Source organism: Carcharhinus amblyrhynchos, chromosome 26, assembly GCF_965287045.1.
Source record: "Carcharhinus amblyrhynchos chromosome 26, sCarAmb.v2.hapA, whole genome shotgun sequence".
NCBI classification, from domain to species: Eukaryota; Metazoa; Chordata; class Chondrichthyes; order Carcharhiniformes; family Carcharhinidae; genus Carcharhinus; species Carcharhinus amblyrhynchos.
Window position 1 is genome coordinate 1,703,417 of NC_137349.1, and position 16,079 is coordinate 1,719,495.

The 16,079-nt window shown below is 42.4% G+C and overlaps 1 protein-coding gene across 1 annotated transcript in view; it reads left to right on the forward strand.

The window, feature by feature from the left end:
- The window catches only part of LOC145358893 (interleukin-6 receptor subunit beta-like), a 51,823-nt gene extending 36,112 nt beyond the window's left edge, over window positions 1-15,711 (forward strand). The window contains exons 9-15 of the mRNA XM_080213267.1: window positions 1,221-1,406; window positions 4,029-4,130; window positions 8,431-8,577; window positions 9,649-9,789; window positions 11,671-11,767; window positions 11,897-11,978; window positions 15,214-15,711. Of these exons, the coding sequence (XP_080069393.1) occupies window positions 1,221-1,406; window positions 4,029-4,130; window positions 8,431-8,577; window positions 9,649-9,789; window positions 11,671-11,767; window positions 11,897-11,978; window positions 15,214-15,711 (1,253 nt within the window). The remainder of the gene's footprint in view (window positions 1-1,220; window positions 1,407-4,028; window positions 4,131-8,430; window positions 8,578-9,648; window positions 9,790-11,670; window positions 11,768-11,896; window positions 11,979-15,213) is intronic.
- The last annotated feature ends 368 nt before the right edge of the window (window positions 15,712-16,079 follow it).

Genomic DNA, 16,079 nt, shown 5'->3' on the forward strand with positions numbered 1-16,079 from the left:
TATGGACATGTTTATCTAATCAAATAATCTGTTTGTTTCTGGGAAAATGAACAATGTGATTTCAACATTAAGATTTAGACGAAGCAGGAGTTTAAATACTCTCAACTTAGAGGAGTTTCTGCCAGATGACTGCTGTGTGGATAGTGAGAGAAATAGTCACAAGGGGAAGAGCTTCAGTAAATGGACATTTTCCAAATTGGTTGGTTTTGTGCTGGAACTTTTTTATTTCCCACTGACATGATGTTTTTTTTCCCCCATTCATTACAGACGTAAATCAAACTGTCACTGAATTAGAAAGCATGCAAAACTTTTGAGGAAAGGTTTCAGGAAGGAACAGTCATGGTTATCAGGGTGAGCAGATCAGCAGTAGGTCCGGTTTGGTGCAGAAAATTGCTAAATGGGAGGTCTTAAGCAGGGAGAAAAGCAATCAGGGAAGTAAACTCTTCACAGTCAAATTCTTATCTGAGTGGCTTCAGGGATGCAGATACCTGCTGGTGTCCAGTGGTGTACCACAAGGATCAGTGCTGGGTTCCTTATAGCTTATTATATATATAAACAATATAGATGACGGTGTGAGAGGAATGATGACGTAGGAACATAGGAATTAAGAGCAGAAGTCGGCAAATTCAGCCCTTCAAGCTTGCTCTGCCAGTCAATCTGATCGTGTTTTTGAGAATGCTATTATTTTTAATTGAGTAGTATCGGCAAATTTCAAACTTTAAACCAAGGAACTTGATTTATTGTTAAGATGAGAGGGTGGCACACTGGTTAGCACTGCTGCATCACAGCACCAGGGATCTGGGTTTGATTCCTGGCTTGGGGCACTATTGGTGCGGAATCTGCCCTTTCTCCCCATGTCTGCATGGGTTTCCTCCGGGTGCTCCAGTTTCTTCCCATAGTCTGAAAGACGTACTGGTTAGGTACAACGGCTGTGCTAAATTTTTCCTCACTGTACCCGAACAGGCGGTGGACTGTGGCGACTCGGGGATTTTCACAGTAACTTCATTGCAGTGTTAATGTAAGCCTGCTTTTGATACTAATAAATAAACTTTAAACTTAAATAACCTGATTGCATGCTCCCAGCATAAACATCTCTCGCCAGTTGAGGATATCAAGAAATTGTGGAAACATCAGTGATTTCGCCATTAAAATTACTGTTATAAGAAGGTGCAGCACTTTCTTAGGGCAAAATAATCACTACAGCTTTCTTTAAATTACAGCTTTTCCACCATTATCCCACCTTGTTGCCTCTTCAAATGGAAACAACAGCCTTCTGATGCAATGGGAGGCTCCCACCATGACAACAACTGGCTATGTGCTCGAATGGTGTGCAATGTCTGAGAAAGTTGCCTGTGTTATCAACTGGCAGAAAGTACCCACCAACAATACAAAAGCAGTTGTACGCGGTAAGTAAGTGAATATCAAATCCTTGCTTGCATTTGTTTTGCCTTGTAATGATTTTGTTAATGCTTCTTTAACTTAGATACCTGGGTGAAGAACCATGAACCTACACAGTACAGGTCACCACCAGGGTTAATTAGAACAGGAGAAGACAAGAGGTCCTTGTTTATTTACTAGTTCATGGGACCTGGGCATCGCTGGCTGCCCAGCATTTATTGCCCATCCCTAAGTGCCCCAAAGCATTTGAGAGTCAACCAATTGCTGTGGCTCTGGAGCCACATGTAGGCCAGACCAGGTAAGGATGGCAGATTTCCTTCCCTAAAGGGCATTCGTTAACGAGATGGGTTTTCTGACAATCGACAATGGTTTCATGGTCATCAGTAAATTCTCCATTTCGGATATTTTTTATTGAATTCAAATTCTACCAGCTGCTATGGTGGGATTCGAGCCTAGGTCCCCAGAAGATTAGCTGAGCTTCTGGATTAATATCTAGTGATAATATCACTTGGCCATTGTCTCTCCTGTTAAAAGGTGGGATTGAGGGAATTAATAGCTCAACAGTTTTCGAGTCCTAGGCCAGGATTTTCTGGTTCCCCTGCGATGGATGGGGCAAGCCATTCAAATATCCATTGACTTCAGCAGGATTGCAGGATTCCACTGGGGGGAGTTCCAGCTCCAGTGTTAAGAGTATTAATGGAAAGTCTGTCTGTGGTTAGATGATGATGTGGAGATGCTGGCGTTGGACTGGGGTAAACACCACTTTTGCTTTTTTGCCATTGTTGGCGTTTGCTATCAAATAAACCTGTTGGACTTTAACCTGGTGTTGTGAGACTTCTTACTGTTGTTAGATTAAACAGGAATCTGGTTACAATTAGGAAAAAAATGGTGAAATAATAGAATTAAAGGCTCATTATCAGAATGCTTACAGCATTCATGCAAGAAGGCTGAACTGATAGCACAAATAGATATAAATAAATGAGTATGACATAATAAACATTACAGAGAGGTGTTCAGAAGTTGACCAGAGTTGGGACCTGCACATTCAAGGGCATTTGATATTTTGGGAAGAGAGGAGGAAAGGGAAAGGAGGTAGGAGTAGGTCTGTTAATGAAGGAGGAGATCGGTGGAATGGCGAGAAATGATTTTGATTCGGGGGATCAAGATGTAGAAATAACTTGAGTGAAGATGAGCAATATGAGAGGAAAGAATCTCTGGTGGAGATTGCTGATAGCGTCCCCTCCACCCCTCCCCCATTATCAGTGACTACACAATAGGACAGAATATTGATCAAGAACTAATGGGGGTTTGCAAGCAAGGTACTGCAACAGTCACGGGTGACTTTAATATTCACATTGATTGGCAAATCAAATTAGTAAAGATGTGAGTGTTGCATATATTGTTTATCTGTTTCATGAGCCTTGTTAAATTACCACTAATGTTCTGAAATGCATAGATTAGGGGGATTACTGGGTAAATACATGTGGCTATGGGGATAGGATAGGATGCTTTCTGCTTTGTCAGAGAGTCAGTGCAGATTCGCAATGGGCCAAATGGCTTCTTTCTGCACTGCAGGGATTCTATGATTCTATCTAAAGTTGCTTCACTTGCAACTGAATTCTAGCTAACTTAGTCCATAGATGTACTGGTTAGGTGGTTTGGCCATGCTAAATTGTCCCTTTGTGTCAGGGAGACTAGCTAGGGTAAATATGAGGTTATGGGAATAGGGCCTGGGTGGGATTGTGGCTGATGTAGACACGATGGGCCGAATGGCCTCTTTCTACACTGTAGGATTCTATGATTCAACCAAGTTGTTATCTGGATTTACCTTTGCACTTCCCAATCCCAGATGCTACATTCTCAATTAGGATAGTGGAAATGTTATAAGTCTTAAGTATGGTGGGTAGCAGCACTTGTACCTGACTGCGTGTGGGTCCAACATCCCAGATGAACCCCCAATTTATGTTGCATTTCTTCATCAGAGTTTGGGACATGGAAACCTTATTGACGATGTGGAGATGCCGGCATTGGACTGGGGTAAACACAGTACGAAGTCTGACAACACCAGGTTTAAGTCTAACCAATTTTATTTGATAGTAAACTCACAAGCTTTCAAGGTTCCCCTCTTTGAAGAACCTTATTGACAGCAGTGGGACCATAATGTCCTGCCCCTGGACAATCGGAGAGGGTGCACATCCACCACCATAAAGAAAATGCCACCAGAGCATGGGAATTCCCACCCATTAGCTGGAATCTTACCACCATTCACACTGGCAGGACTTTCCCAGTGAATGAAGATTTAGCTGGCCACCAAATTCCCTGACTTTGCTGCAGTGGGAGCGTGACGTGAACGAGCGGTACGATCGCGCCTGTTCTTTTCAAAACGATGAATGGAAATTACTTCTGCATAAAAATGACTCCCTAAAAATTGTTTATTATTGTTGACTTATGGTCCTGTAAGAACTGATTTAGCAGATTAACCACTCATAGCCAATATTGTGAAAAATTACCAACCTATTCCAATTTGGGAATTTATTTGTGGAGAAAAAGAAACAGTAAAGGATTAAGGATTGATGAGGGATTTTTTTTCATATAAAGCTGTGCTAAAATGTGAACTACTTCTTTTCCAGACTATATTGAGCCTTTGCGCCTCTATAATATTTTGCTTTATCCACTTTTCGATGGCTTACCAGGCATTCCAATATCTACTCAGGCTTATTCAAAAGAAGGCGGTAAGGACAACAAATAGAATTTTGCCACATTGTTTTTGTACACAGTATTGGACTTATTTGAAAAAATAGGTAATTCACCATTTATGAATGTTAAGTGTGAAATTATTCTACAAATAATGTTAATGGGTAAGAGATAAAGATAAGCAAATCTGCTATTTCCTGATATGCATGTCTTCGTACTGCAACATTCAAGGTCAGTTTTTATGCTACATGTTACATAGGTCGTACGGTGGGTAGCACTACTGCCTCACAGCACCAGGGACCCCGGTTCAATTCCCAGCTTGGGTCACTGTCTGTTTGCACATTCTTCCCGTGTCTGCGTGGATTTCCTCCGGGTGCTCCAGTTCCTGAAAGGCGTGCTGGTTAGGTGCATTGGCCATGCTAAATTTTCCCTCAGTATACCCAAGCAAGCACCGGGGTGTGGTGACTTAAGGGCATTTACAGTAACTTTATTGCAGTGTTAATCTAAGCTTTACTTGTGGCTAAACTGTAGAACTTTATTAATATGTGAATGTATATGAAAGAAAGGTTTTCAATCATCAACCATCTAATGCATCGCCATGTGCCTGCTACCCTTATTCTTCTTGGTGATAGAGCTCATGGGTCTGGAAGGTGCTGCCAAAGGGGTAACTGGTACGTGCTGCAGTCACTGTGCATCAATGGTGGAGGGAGTGAAATTTTAAGATAGCAGATCGGATGCTAACCAAGTGTCTTTATCCTGGATGGTATTGAGTTTGTTGAAACTGCCTTCTTCTAGGCAAGTGTGGGCTATTGCATCTCTCCCATCTTGGGCCTTTTATAGATGGTGAATGGGCAAATATGGAATTCGCATCTGGAACACACCCTCTTGTACTCACAGGCCAGAATTCTCTGATGTCATTTACCTGGCATGCCTTCACTCAGGGAGGAGGGATTGGCCTATTGGTATTATCACTAGAGTATTAATCCACAAACACAGCTAATGTTCTGAGGACCCGAGTTCAAATCCTACCAGAGCAGATGATGGAATTTGAATTCAATCAAAAATATCTGAAATTAAGAATCTACTGATGACCATGAAAACATTGCCAAATCTCAGAAAACCCCATCTGGTTCACTTACATCCTTTTGAGGAAGGAAATCTGCCATCCTTACCTGGTCTGGCCTACGTGTGACTCCAGATTCACAGCAATGTGGTTGATTCTCAACAGTCCTCAGTCAACTAGGGATGGTCAATAAATGCTGGCCAGCCAGTGACGCCCATGTCCCATGAATGAATATAAAAAGGAAATATTTAACGGCACAGACTCAATAACTGTGAATAGGCTTCTCTACCCCCTAGTAAAGGGCTGTTGAAGGAAAAGAATAATAATCAGTGTGTGGGGGATTCTGTGCTTTGAAAATGAAACTGTTCTTCTGGATCATCAGGCAATCAAATCCATTTTAACATTTTGATATTTCTGTAAGAAAAGTTGTCCTGGTGCCAAATAATCTAATTTTGAAATCTGATAGAAATTGGAAAGCTCAATTTTGTCCATGTGTATGGCTGAAGGAAAATTTCCAGAATAAAGGTTCTCCTTAGCTTTCAAATAACTTATCATTTGGTAATTTTGAGCTAAATTCAGACAGCCATTACAATTTTCTAAGAAAAGGATTTGCATAAGATAACTCTTAAAATAATAGAAAAATGTCTGTGAATGGGAACTACTCTTTTCAGTTTTGAAGAAGTGGACTATCTTGTAACAACAAGGTGCTTAGCACTGTTGCCTGACAGCGCTAAGGACCCAGGTTCAATTCCAGCCTCGGCTTACTATCTGTGTGGAGTTTGCTCATTCTCCCCGTATCTACATGGATTTCCTCCCACGTTCCAAAGATGTACAGGTTAGGTTGATTGGCTATGCTAAATTGCCCCTAGTGTCAGGGGATTAGCAAGGTAAATGTGTGGGATTATGGGAATAGGGCCTGGATGGGATTGTTGTCGGTGCAGACTCAGTGGGCCGAATGGCCTCTCTGCACTGTAGGGATTCTATGATTCTATAACCTGTCTTGGGTCAGGTGCTCCAAAAGTTGTTGATCTGGGCGAGACTCCTCAATTTGTTACCGTCTGTCTGGGATACCTCCTAAGGGTTACAGACCCGGGCGAGAAGCAGTGACTGGTTTCTTATCTTTATTCAACCCACCCTCCGCTGGTAGCAATAAAGATTTAATCAAACAAAGTTCCCTTTGTCTTGGATACTTTCTCCAGGCCCAATAATTATAGTTAAAAAGGAGCCAATTTAAACAGACTTTCTTGAATCAAGATTGAGTAAGTTTATTAACTACTAAAAGGGAAAAGAAGTAGTAAAACAATCATATTTATTAGAGATAAGAATTGAGTCCAATGATAATAAAAAGTTAAAGGGAGTTTAACTTGTGATGGGTAGATGATGAAGCTTGTGCCTGTTACAGATTGACTCTATGATCCAGGTGCGTTGTGGTGTGACTAACGTATTTCAGTTCTTGCTTCTAGCTGTGATCCTTTTTGCTGGTTGGCTGACCTCCACAGTCAGAGAGAGAGTTTTTAAATATTCATGCCAAAAGATGGCTGTTCCCTTTTTCCAGGAGCACTGCTCCAAGTTGTGTATCACACACCTTCAGTATGGAAAACCTCCAGGTGCTTTTCCTCATGGTGCACATGCGCATGCACACGCGTGTACACACACACACACACACACACACACACACACACACACACACACACACAGGATCGGCGGGGCAGCTCTCCCGGCAAGCTTTTACCCCATTGTATATTCCAACTGGAGTACACTAGTCGATTTAGGATTTACATATAGGATCTTTCAGTCATTATGCTTGTTTGTCTTTAGCAGAGATGGTAATCAGTCTTCAGATGCTTTTAGGAGTCATTTGCCTAGAAACAGGGGAGGGATCCATTGTCCCTTAGAGAAATACTCTGCAGCCATTCCTGTCAGTGGCTACCTGTACATTCTCAGCTATCTTCAGGATATGTGTCCATTTCAAAATTTAAAAAACTTAGGTCTTTTTAAAATCTAATTTTTTTTGTGATATGTATTATATTTTTCTTCACCATCACAGAATCATAGAAACATAGAATCCCTACAGTACAGAAGGAGGCCATCATTACAGCAACTTTCTATTCTGTTTCTATGTATGAAGGCCAGTTGAGAACAGGATTAGAGTAAATTAAGATGCTCCCTATGATTAGATTGTCTTTTAGATACACATCTGAAAAATGTCCGCTTGGGCAAAGCAACATTCATGAATTAGTCCCCAGCAAGGAGTGAGGAGGGGAAGGTGGCCACAAGTGTATGCCAAAGACTGGGAATTTTGCAACATATAACTCCTCAAAGCCTGTCCACTGTCCAGCAGTACTACGGATGGGGTACCTCATTTTTTCCTTGATGAGCGTAGTCATCATAGTCCATAAAATTCAAAACGCTTGCCGTGATAAAGGATGAAGCCATTTCATTGGTAACTCATCTGCCATCTTAAACATTCACTCCCTCCACCAACAGTTGTCAGAAGCAGCAGTGTTTACCATCTACAAGATGCACTGCAGCAACTTATCAAGGCTCCTTTGACAGCATCATCTAAACCCTTGACTTCTACCATCTAGATTAGTAAGAGCAGTAAGCGCATGGGAACAGCATGCGCATCCCCCTGCAGATCTCTCATTATCCTGACTTGGGACTACATTCCTTCACTGTCGCTGAGTCAAAATCCTGGAGCTCCCTTCCTAACAGCACTGTAGGTATACCTACAATCAACAGTAGCAGTCCAAGAGGACAATGTACCACCACCTTCTTTATTCATTTGTGGGACATGGGTGTCACTGGCTGGCCAGCATTTATTGCCCATCCCAAGTTGCCTGAGGGCAGATGAGAGTCAACCACATTGCTGTGGCTCTGGGGTCACACATAGGCCAGACCAGGTAAGACGGGCCGATTTCCTTCCCTAAAAGGACATTAGTGAACCAGATGGGTTTTTCTGACAATCGACAATGGCTTCATGGTCATCAGTAGATTCTTAATTCCAGATTTTTTTTTATTGAATTCAAATTTCACCATCTGCCGTGGTGGGATTCGAACCCGAGCCCCCAGAACATCAGCTGAGTTTCTGGATTAATAGTCTAGCGATAATACCTCCCCAGGGGTCACTGCCTCCCCTGGGGATGGGCATTAAATGTGATCCTTGCCAGCATGTGACCCTGCTCAAATCCAATGAATGAATAAAAACTATTGGCAGAGGAAGCTGGGAGAAAATAAGTTTAAAAAGGCTCTCACTGTCATCATTTATATTTCAGCCCCAAGCCGCAGTCCTACAGTCAGATCCAAACAGATCTGGAAAACCAAAGTACAGCTCGAGTGGGATGAGCTTCCAGTTGATGATCGGAATGGCTTCATCAGGAACTACACAGTGCTGTACAAAAATAAGAATGGCAAGCTAAATTGTAAGTAAAACCACAAATTTGATTCATTTTAGTTACAATTAGGGCAAATTAACTATTGTGGTTAAAGTTAAAGTTGATTTATTAGTCACAAGTAGGCTTACATTCACACTGTAATGAAGTTGCTGTGAAAATCACAGTTGCCACATTCTGGTGCCTGTTCGGGTACACTGAGGGAGAATTTAGCATAGCCAATCCACCTAACCTGCACATCTTTGGACTGTGGGAGGAAACCGGAACACCCAGAAGAAACCCACGCAGACTCAGGGAGAATGTGCAAACTCCACACAGACAGTAACCTGAGCCGAAATCAAACCCAGGTCCCTGGCGCTGTGAGGTAGTAGTGCTAACCCACTGTGCCACCCCACAGGCTCAGTTTCATTTAGAATCTGTTATTGCCACGTGACGTCACGACAGTATGGTTTGAAACTATGGTAGGGGCTCAGTATTTGGTGGGGTATGGTAATATAATGTATGCAAATCAGGTTCACGCCCCGTGTGTGTTACCCTAACGCGAAAGTCACAATTGCGCCAGCGAAATTTGCAACTTCTGAGGATTTTTTTGGAAATTGAGCCCCCACTGCCAGCATTCCCACTGCCAGCATTCCCACGGAGAGTGAACCCAGGCTCAAGATCCTAACCATGGACTGAGCGGCTACACTCTGAGTTCCAGTCCTACAGTTATCCTTTCAATGACCACTAACCATTTGTCACGTTTGTTTGGATTGAAAACTGCTTTGGACTTATGAGATCGCAGGATTAGAGGAGATGTACGAGGCAAGTTTTTTTTTACACACAGTGGGTGGTGGGTGCCTGGAACTCATTGCCGGGGCAGGTAGTGGAAGCAGATACAACAATAAGGAGCGTCTGAACAAATACATGAATAGGATGGGAATAGAAGGAAATGATCCCCAGAAGGGTAGGGGGTTTTAGTTCACACGGGCAGCATGGTCGGTGGAGGGCCGAAGGGCCTGTTCCTATGCTGTAATTTTCTTTGTTACTTGATCTAACCGTTGATTTGTCTGCAGAATTTCTCTGACTCCAACAGATGTATTTACCTTCTCTTCTCCACAGCTGTTGTTGTTAATGGATCTGAACGCAGTTACGTCCTTGTTGGTCTGTTGGCAAACACAGAGTATGCTGTCAACATTATGGTTTCCACAGATGGAGGGAGTACAACTGGCTCTAACTTAGCCATTACAACCAAGACATTTGGTAAGAATTGTAACTTGAATGCCAAGGCCTTTCATAGTTCTGCAAGGTTTAAAAGAAATCTGTTACCATAGAGTGTTGTGTCCAGTTTTTATCTCCTGACTTAAGGAGGATATACTTACATTGAAAACCATTTACAAAGCTGATTTCTGGGATGAAAGTCTTGTTTTTTAAAGTTTATTTATTTATTAGTGACACAAGTAGGCTGACATTAACACTGCAAAGAAGTTGCTGTGAAAATCCCCTAATTGCTACAGTCCAGCACCTGCTCAGGTACACTGAGGGAGAATGCACCTAACCAACACATCTTTCAAACTGTGGGAGAAAACCGGAGCACCCGGAGGAAACCCGCACAGACACGGGGAGAATGTGCAACTCCACACGGCCACCCAAGGCCAGAAATGAACCCGAGTCCATGGTGCTGTGAGGTAGCAGTGCTAATCACTGTGCCACCCTAATGAGGCAAGATTGAGAAAATTAGGCTTATTCTCACTGGAGTTTATTTAGTCACTTAACTACCTACAATGGAAGAGGCCAACTGAAAGTTGCTTAGGAATTGGGCAGCACAGTGGCACAGTGGTTAGCACTGTTGCCTCACAGCACCGTAGACCCAGGTTCAATTCTGGCCTTGGGTCGCTGTCTGTGTGGTTTGCACATTCACCCTGTGCCTGTGTGGGTTTCCTCTGGGTGCTCCAGTTTCCTCCCACAGTCCAAAGATGTGTGGGTTAGGTAGATTGGCCGTGCTAAATTGACTAGTGTCAGGGGGATTGGTAGGATAAAGATGTGAGGTTATGGGAATAAGGCCTGGGTGGGATTGTGATCAGCGCAGGCTCGATGGGCCAAATGGCCGCCTTCTGCACTGTAGGGATTCTATGACAGAAGAGGTTTGATGGGTTGAATAGGCAAAACCTGTTCCAATTTACGTTCATTACAATAAAAGAAACAGCATATTTCTGAGCCTTATTTAATTTGCTGAATAAAAGCATGTTAATGAAGTTTTATGGTGCCCAATGTTTTGTTGAATTTAATCGCTGTACAATATGGGTGAAAATTTCCAGCCGCACTTGCTCCAAAACTGGAAAATCCTGCCTAAGGTCAGCGGGGCTTTCCACTGTCCACCCCTGCACGGCAATCATAGCCGGTGGAATGGGAATATTCGCCCCTATGTCTTTTAACTGTTTGTTAGATTAGGATATTTGATGTCTGTTCACGTAAAAGAACAAATAACAAAGTACAAGTGCAATGTGGAAATAACTTATTTGCTTCTTCCTGCATGGAAGACTGGTGCAGAACAGTCGATAATCCATCCACAGGTCACTTTATAGTTTATTCTGGATAGACTAAGAGGGGGCAAAAATAGCTCAGAAATTCTTCCAAAGCCTTAAGACAGGCTGTGATTTTTTTTATTCATTCCTGGGATGTATGTTGCTGGCTGGATCAGCATTTATTGTCCATCCCTGAGGGCATTTAAGAGTTAACCACATTGCTGTGGTCTGGAGTCACATGTAGGCCAGACCTGGTAAGGACAGCAGATTTCCTTCTTTAAGGACTTTCATGAACCAAAATGGATTTTTCTGGCAATCGACAATTGTTTCATGGTCAGCATTAGACTTTAAATTCCAGATTTTTAATTAATTTCAAATTTCACCACCTGCCCTGGTGGGATTTGAAACCTCGTCCCCTAATCATTAACTGGGCCACTGGATTACTAGTCCAGCGATAATATCACTACCTTCCCACGGATGATATTCTGCTGTACTCACAAGGCCTCATGAACGTCCCCAAATCTCAGGTACGTAATTCCTCCCCTCCAGTTCTGTATCATAAAATGTTGCTTTGTCTTTGTCTTTCAGTACTAATAATTGCTACATTTCCCATTGTCAGATGACGGTGAAGTTGAAAGCTTCTTGATGGTCATCTTTTTGTTCTCTCTGTTGACGGCACTGATTGTTATAACAGCTTGTATCTACCAGCGACACAGGTATGAGGCAGCAATGTTTTTAACTTGTAAGAATATTTGAATTACATTAGAGAGAATATCTGAGAGTGAGTTCTGGAGTCATTGAATTAAAGCAGCATTTTTTTGTCTGTTTATCTCTTGAACCTATAGAATTAAGAAGCATTTCTGGCCCAATGTTCCAAATCCTGCAGATAGTACCCTTGCCCAATGGATGCCAAAGAAATTATGGGAGGTAATTTTTGTCCATTTGATCATTTTCTGTGTGTGAAAGTTACAAGTAATTTTAATCACAAAAGGAATAGCAGCCTTGATGATTCTACATGATTAATACCCATTCACAGTAGTGAAAAAAAAAGTGGTTATAAAAATTCAGATATCCAGACAAACCATGATAGTATAGCTCAGGCAACTTACCCCACACAAGATTATATCATCTCCTTGATTGTTGCCCTGCTGGGAGGGTGCCACGCTGGCGCAATAGTTAGCACTGCTGCCTCACAGCACTGAGGACCTGGGTTCAATTCCCAGTGTGGGTCACTGCCTGTGCAGAATCTGCACGTGCTCCCCATTTCTGCATGGGTTTTCTGCGGGTGCTCCGGTTTCCTCCCACAGTCTGAAAAACTTGCTGGTTAGCTGCATTGGCTATGCTAAATTCTCCCTCAGCATACCTGAACAGGTGCCAGAGTGTGGCAACTAGGGGATTTTCATAGTGACTTCACTGCAGTGTTAATGTAAGCTTTGATTTGATTTATCATTGTCACATATTAGCATACAGTGAAAAATATTGTTTCTTGTGTGCTGTACAAACAAAGCACACCGTTCCTAGAGAAGGAAAAGAGAGTGCAGAATGTAGTGTTACAATCATAGAATTAAACTGACTCAAGAGCAGCTTCTTCCCTGCTGCCAGCAAACTTTTGAATGGACCTACCTCTCACTAAGTTGATCTTCCGTTACACCCTAGCTATGACTGTAACACTACATTCTGCGCTCTCTCCTTTCCTTCTCTGAGCAGTATGCTTTGTCTGTATAACATGCAAAAAAATTCTGTATACTAATGTATACAACACTGTATATTAATACATATGGATAGAATAAATCAAATTCCTAGGAGTGCCTCAGTACAAAGTCAGAATCCGGAGTGCCAGTAGACGCATGATATATACAGGTGAGACTCTCTGATTGGACAGCAATCATTACATCAGTCAGGGAGCTCATACTCCAAGAGGCCAACCTCATTGGCCTTGTTGAGGTCATTACACAACGGAGCTGTAGCAAAGAGCCAGCATTGATATGTGGTCCAAATGGTTATCTCCTATTTCAGTGACAGAAATTGAGTCTAGGCAGTGTTGTTATGGAAATGTACAAGTGGGGATTTATGCTGGCAGTATCTGAAATAAAGACCAATGACCCAATTTAAAATCATCTACTATCATGCCCATTACTGTCTCACCAGCCTCTAAGCTGAGGAGATGACATTAGGAAACCTATTATTATAGGATTTGGGTGACACCGGCACAACCGTGTTTATTGCTCATCCCCGACTCCACTGAGCTACTGTTCGGTCGTCTTAAACTGTTGCAGTCGTGGTACTAGTGATGTTTAAGTTTATTTATCAGTGTCACAAGTGGGCTTACATTAACATTGCAATGAAGTTACTGTGAAAATTGCCACACTTTTGGCACCTGTTTGGGTAATCTGAGGAGACAATTTAGCATGGCCAATGCATCTAAACAGCACATCTTTCAGACTATGGGAGGAAACTAGAGCATCCGAAGGAAACCCACACAAATACGCGGACAATGTCTGTCTCTGCAGGGTCTGCATAATGACCCAAGCCAGGAATCAAACCTGGATCCCTGGCACTCTGATGCAGCAATGCTTGCCATCATGCTGTCCTGCAGCGAGTATCCTCCAGTAGCATGCAATATTAAACAAAAAAAAAACAACTTCACAAAGTAAAGGTTTAATAAAGAAACTTCATTACACAACCACTTGGGCCACAACTGCTCTCCCGCCTAATCCCCATCTGCTTCCTTTTTCTACCAGGTCAGCTGATCACAACAGCACTTTGCTATTGGTTACATTGTAACAGGTCAGCTGACCACCATAATCATGTTGCCATTGATTACATTGGAACAAATGGTGCTCCTAGTTAAACAGGGAATGAACAGCATTCTAGATTGGATAAAGGTCAGTGCATTACCTTATAGAGTCATAGAGGTTTACAACATGGAAACGGGCCCTGTTAACATTTAACAGAACTCCTAAACTGGAAGGCCTGAAATTGTACCCACCTCTACCACTACCTAGAACATAAGAAATAGGAGTAGGCCATCTAGCCTTTCAAGCCTGCCCCGCCATTCAGTAAGATCATGGCTGATCTGAAGTGGATCAGTTCCACTTTTCAGCTTTGTCCCCATAACCCTTAATTCCCTTGTCTATCAGAAATCTATCTACCCGTGACTTAGTTATATTCAATGAGGTAGCCTCCACCACTTCAATGGGCAGTGAATTCCAGAGATTCACCACCCTTTGAGTGAAGAAGTTCTTCCCTAACTCCGTTCTAAACTGCCTGCCCCTCCCCCCCACCCTTATTTTGAGGCTGTGCCCTCTAGTTCTCTGGCAGCTTGTTGACTCATCATCCTCTGAAAAAATTGTCCCTCTGGACACTTTTGTATCTCTCCCCTCTCAACTTAAATCTATGCCCTCTAGTTTTAGACTCCCCTACCTTTGGGAAAAGATATTGACTATCTAGCCGATCTGTGCTCCTCATTATTTTATAGATCTCTATAAGGTCACTCCTCAGCCTCCTACGCTCCAGAGAAAAAAATCCCAGTCTATCCAACCTCTCCTTGTAACCCAAACTATCAAGTCCCAGTAGCATCCTAGTAAATCTTTTCTGCATTCTTCCTAGTTTAATAATATCCTTTCTATAATAGGGTGACCAGACCTGCACACAGTATTCCAAGTGTGGCCTTACCAATGTCTTGTACAACTTCAACAAGACATCCCAACTCCTGTATTCAATGTTCTGACCCATTAAACCAAGCATGCTGAATGCCTTCTTCACCACTCTGTCCACCTGTGATTCCACTTTCAAAGAGCTATGAACATGTACCCCTAGATCTCTTTGTTCTGTAACTCTCCCCAGTGCCCTACCGTTAACTGAGTAAGTCCTGCTCTGGTTCAAACTACCAAAATGCATCACCTCACATCTGTCTAAATTAAACTCCATCTGCCATTCGTCAGCCCACTGGCCCAATTTTTCAAGATCCCATTACAGTTGGAGATAACTTTCTTCACTGTCCACTATGCCACCAATCTTGATGTCATCTGCAAATTTACTAACCATGGCTCCTATATTCTCATCCAGATCATTAATATAAATGACAAGTAACAGTGGACCCAGCACTCTGCTGCTATAGAACAGCAACTGTTCCAACTATTCCTACTTTCTGTTTTTAAAGGACATAAAAGAGTTTCAAGAGGAGTCGAGTCCAAAGACTGAGTTCCAGGTTGTCCCCTGTGGTGGCCTGACCAAAGCCAACATCAATTATTACTGGATACAAGAGAGAGAAAATGGACACTATTCGAAGACAGGAACCAGCAGCTTAAACGAAGCCAACAGAAGCAGCAAGCAATCGCTACAGGACTCCTGGCAAAGTGAGTCCAGGCCACAGGAAAGTCTCCAGAACCTCTATATCGCCCTGGGCTATAACAAGATGAACATAAATGAGTACAAGAAACAGATTAATCCAACATTTGATATTACCCCATCAGATTCGAGTCAGTCTTTTCTGTGCATATCTCAAATTATTCCTCATGAAGAACAAAACAGGTTACCCGTGTTTCACCATCTCCCAGACAACTGTCTTGGAAAAACGTTGCACGAATCAAATAGTACGATTACCGAGCGGGAACTGTTACACGGTTTTCCATTTTTGATGAACTTAAATATTCAATAGTGCGCAGATATACTAAACTGTATTGTGTTGTATAAGACGTATGGAGCAAAGTATCTTTCTCTTCCCTCATTGTTCACATGTTTGTTTAACAACAACAACAATTTATCCCATTCGTGTAATCAAGGAGCCCCACAGGAGTGTAATCAGACAAAGAGGGGGAGAAATTGTTCTTGCTCCTAAAAGGATCAAGAATGAGGGGGCACAGATTTAAAGTCATTTGCAAAAGAAGCAAATGTGATGTGGGAAAAGACTTTTTTGCACAGCGAGTGTTTCAGATCCGGAATGCACTACCTGGTAGTGGCAGCTTCAATCAACGCATTCAAGAAAATATTAGATTATTTGAATAGAAATAATGTGCAGTGGCCCCG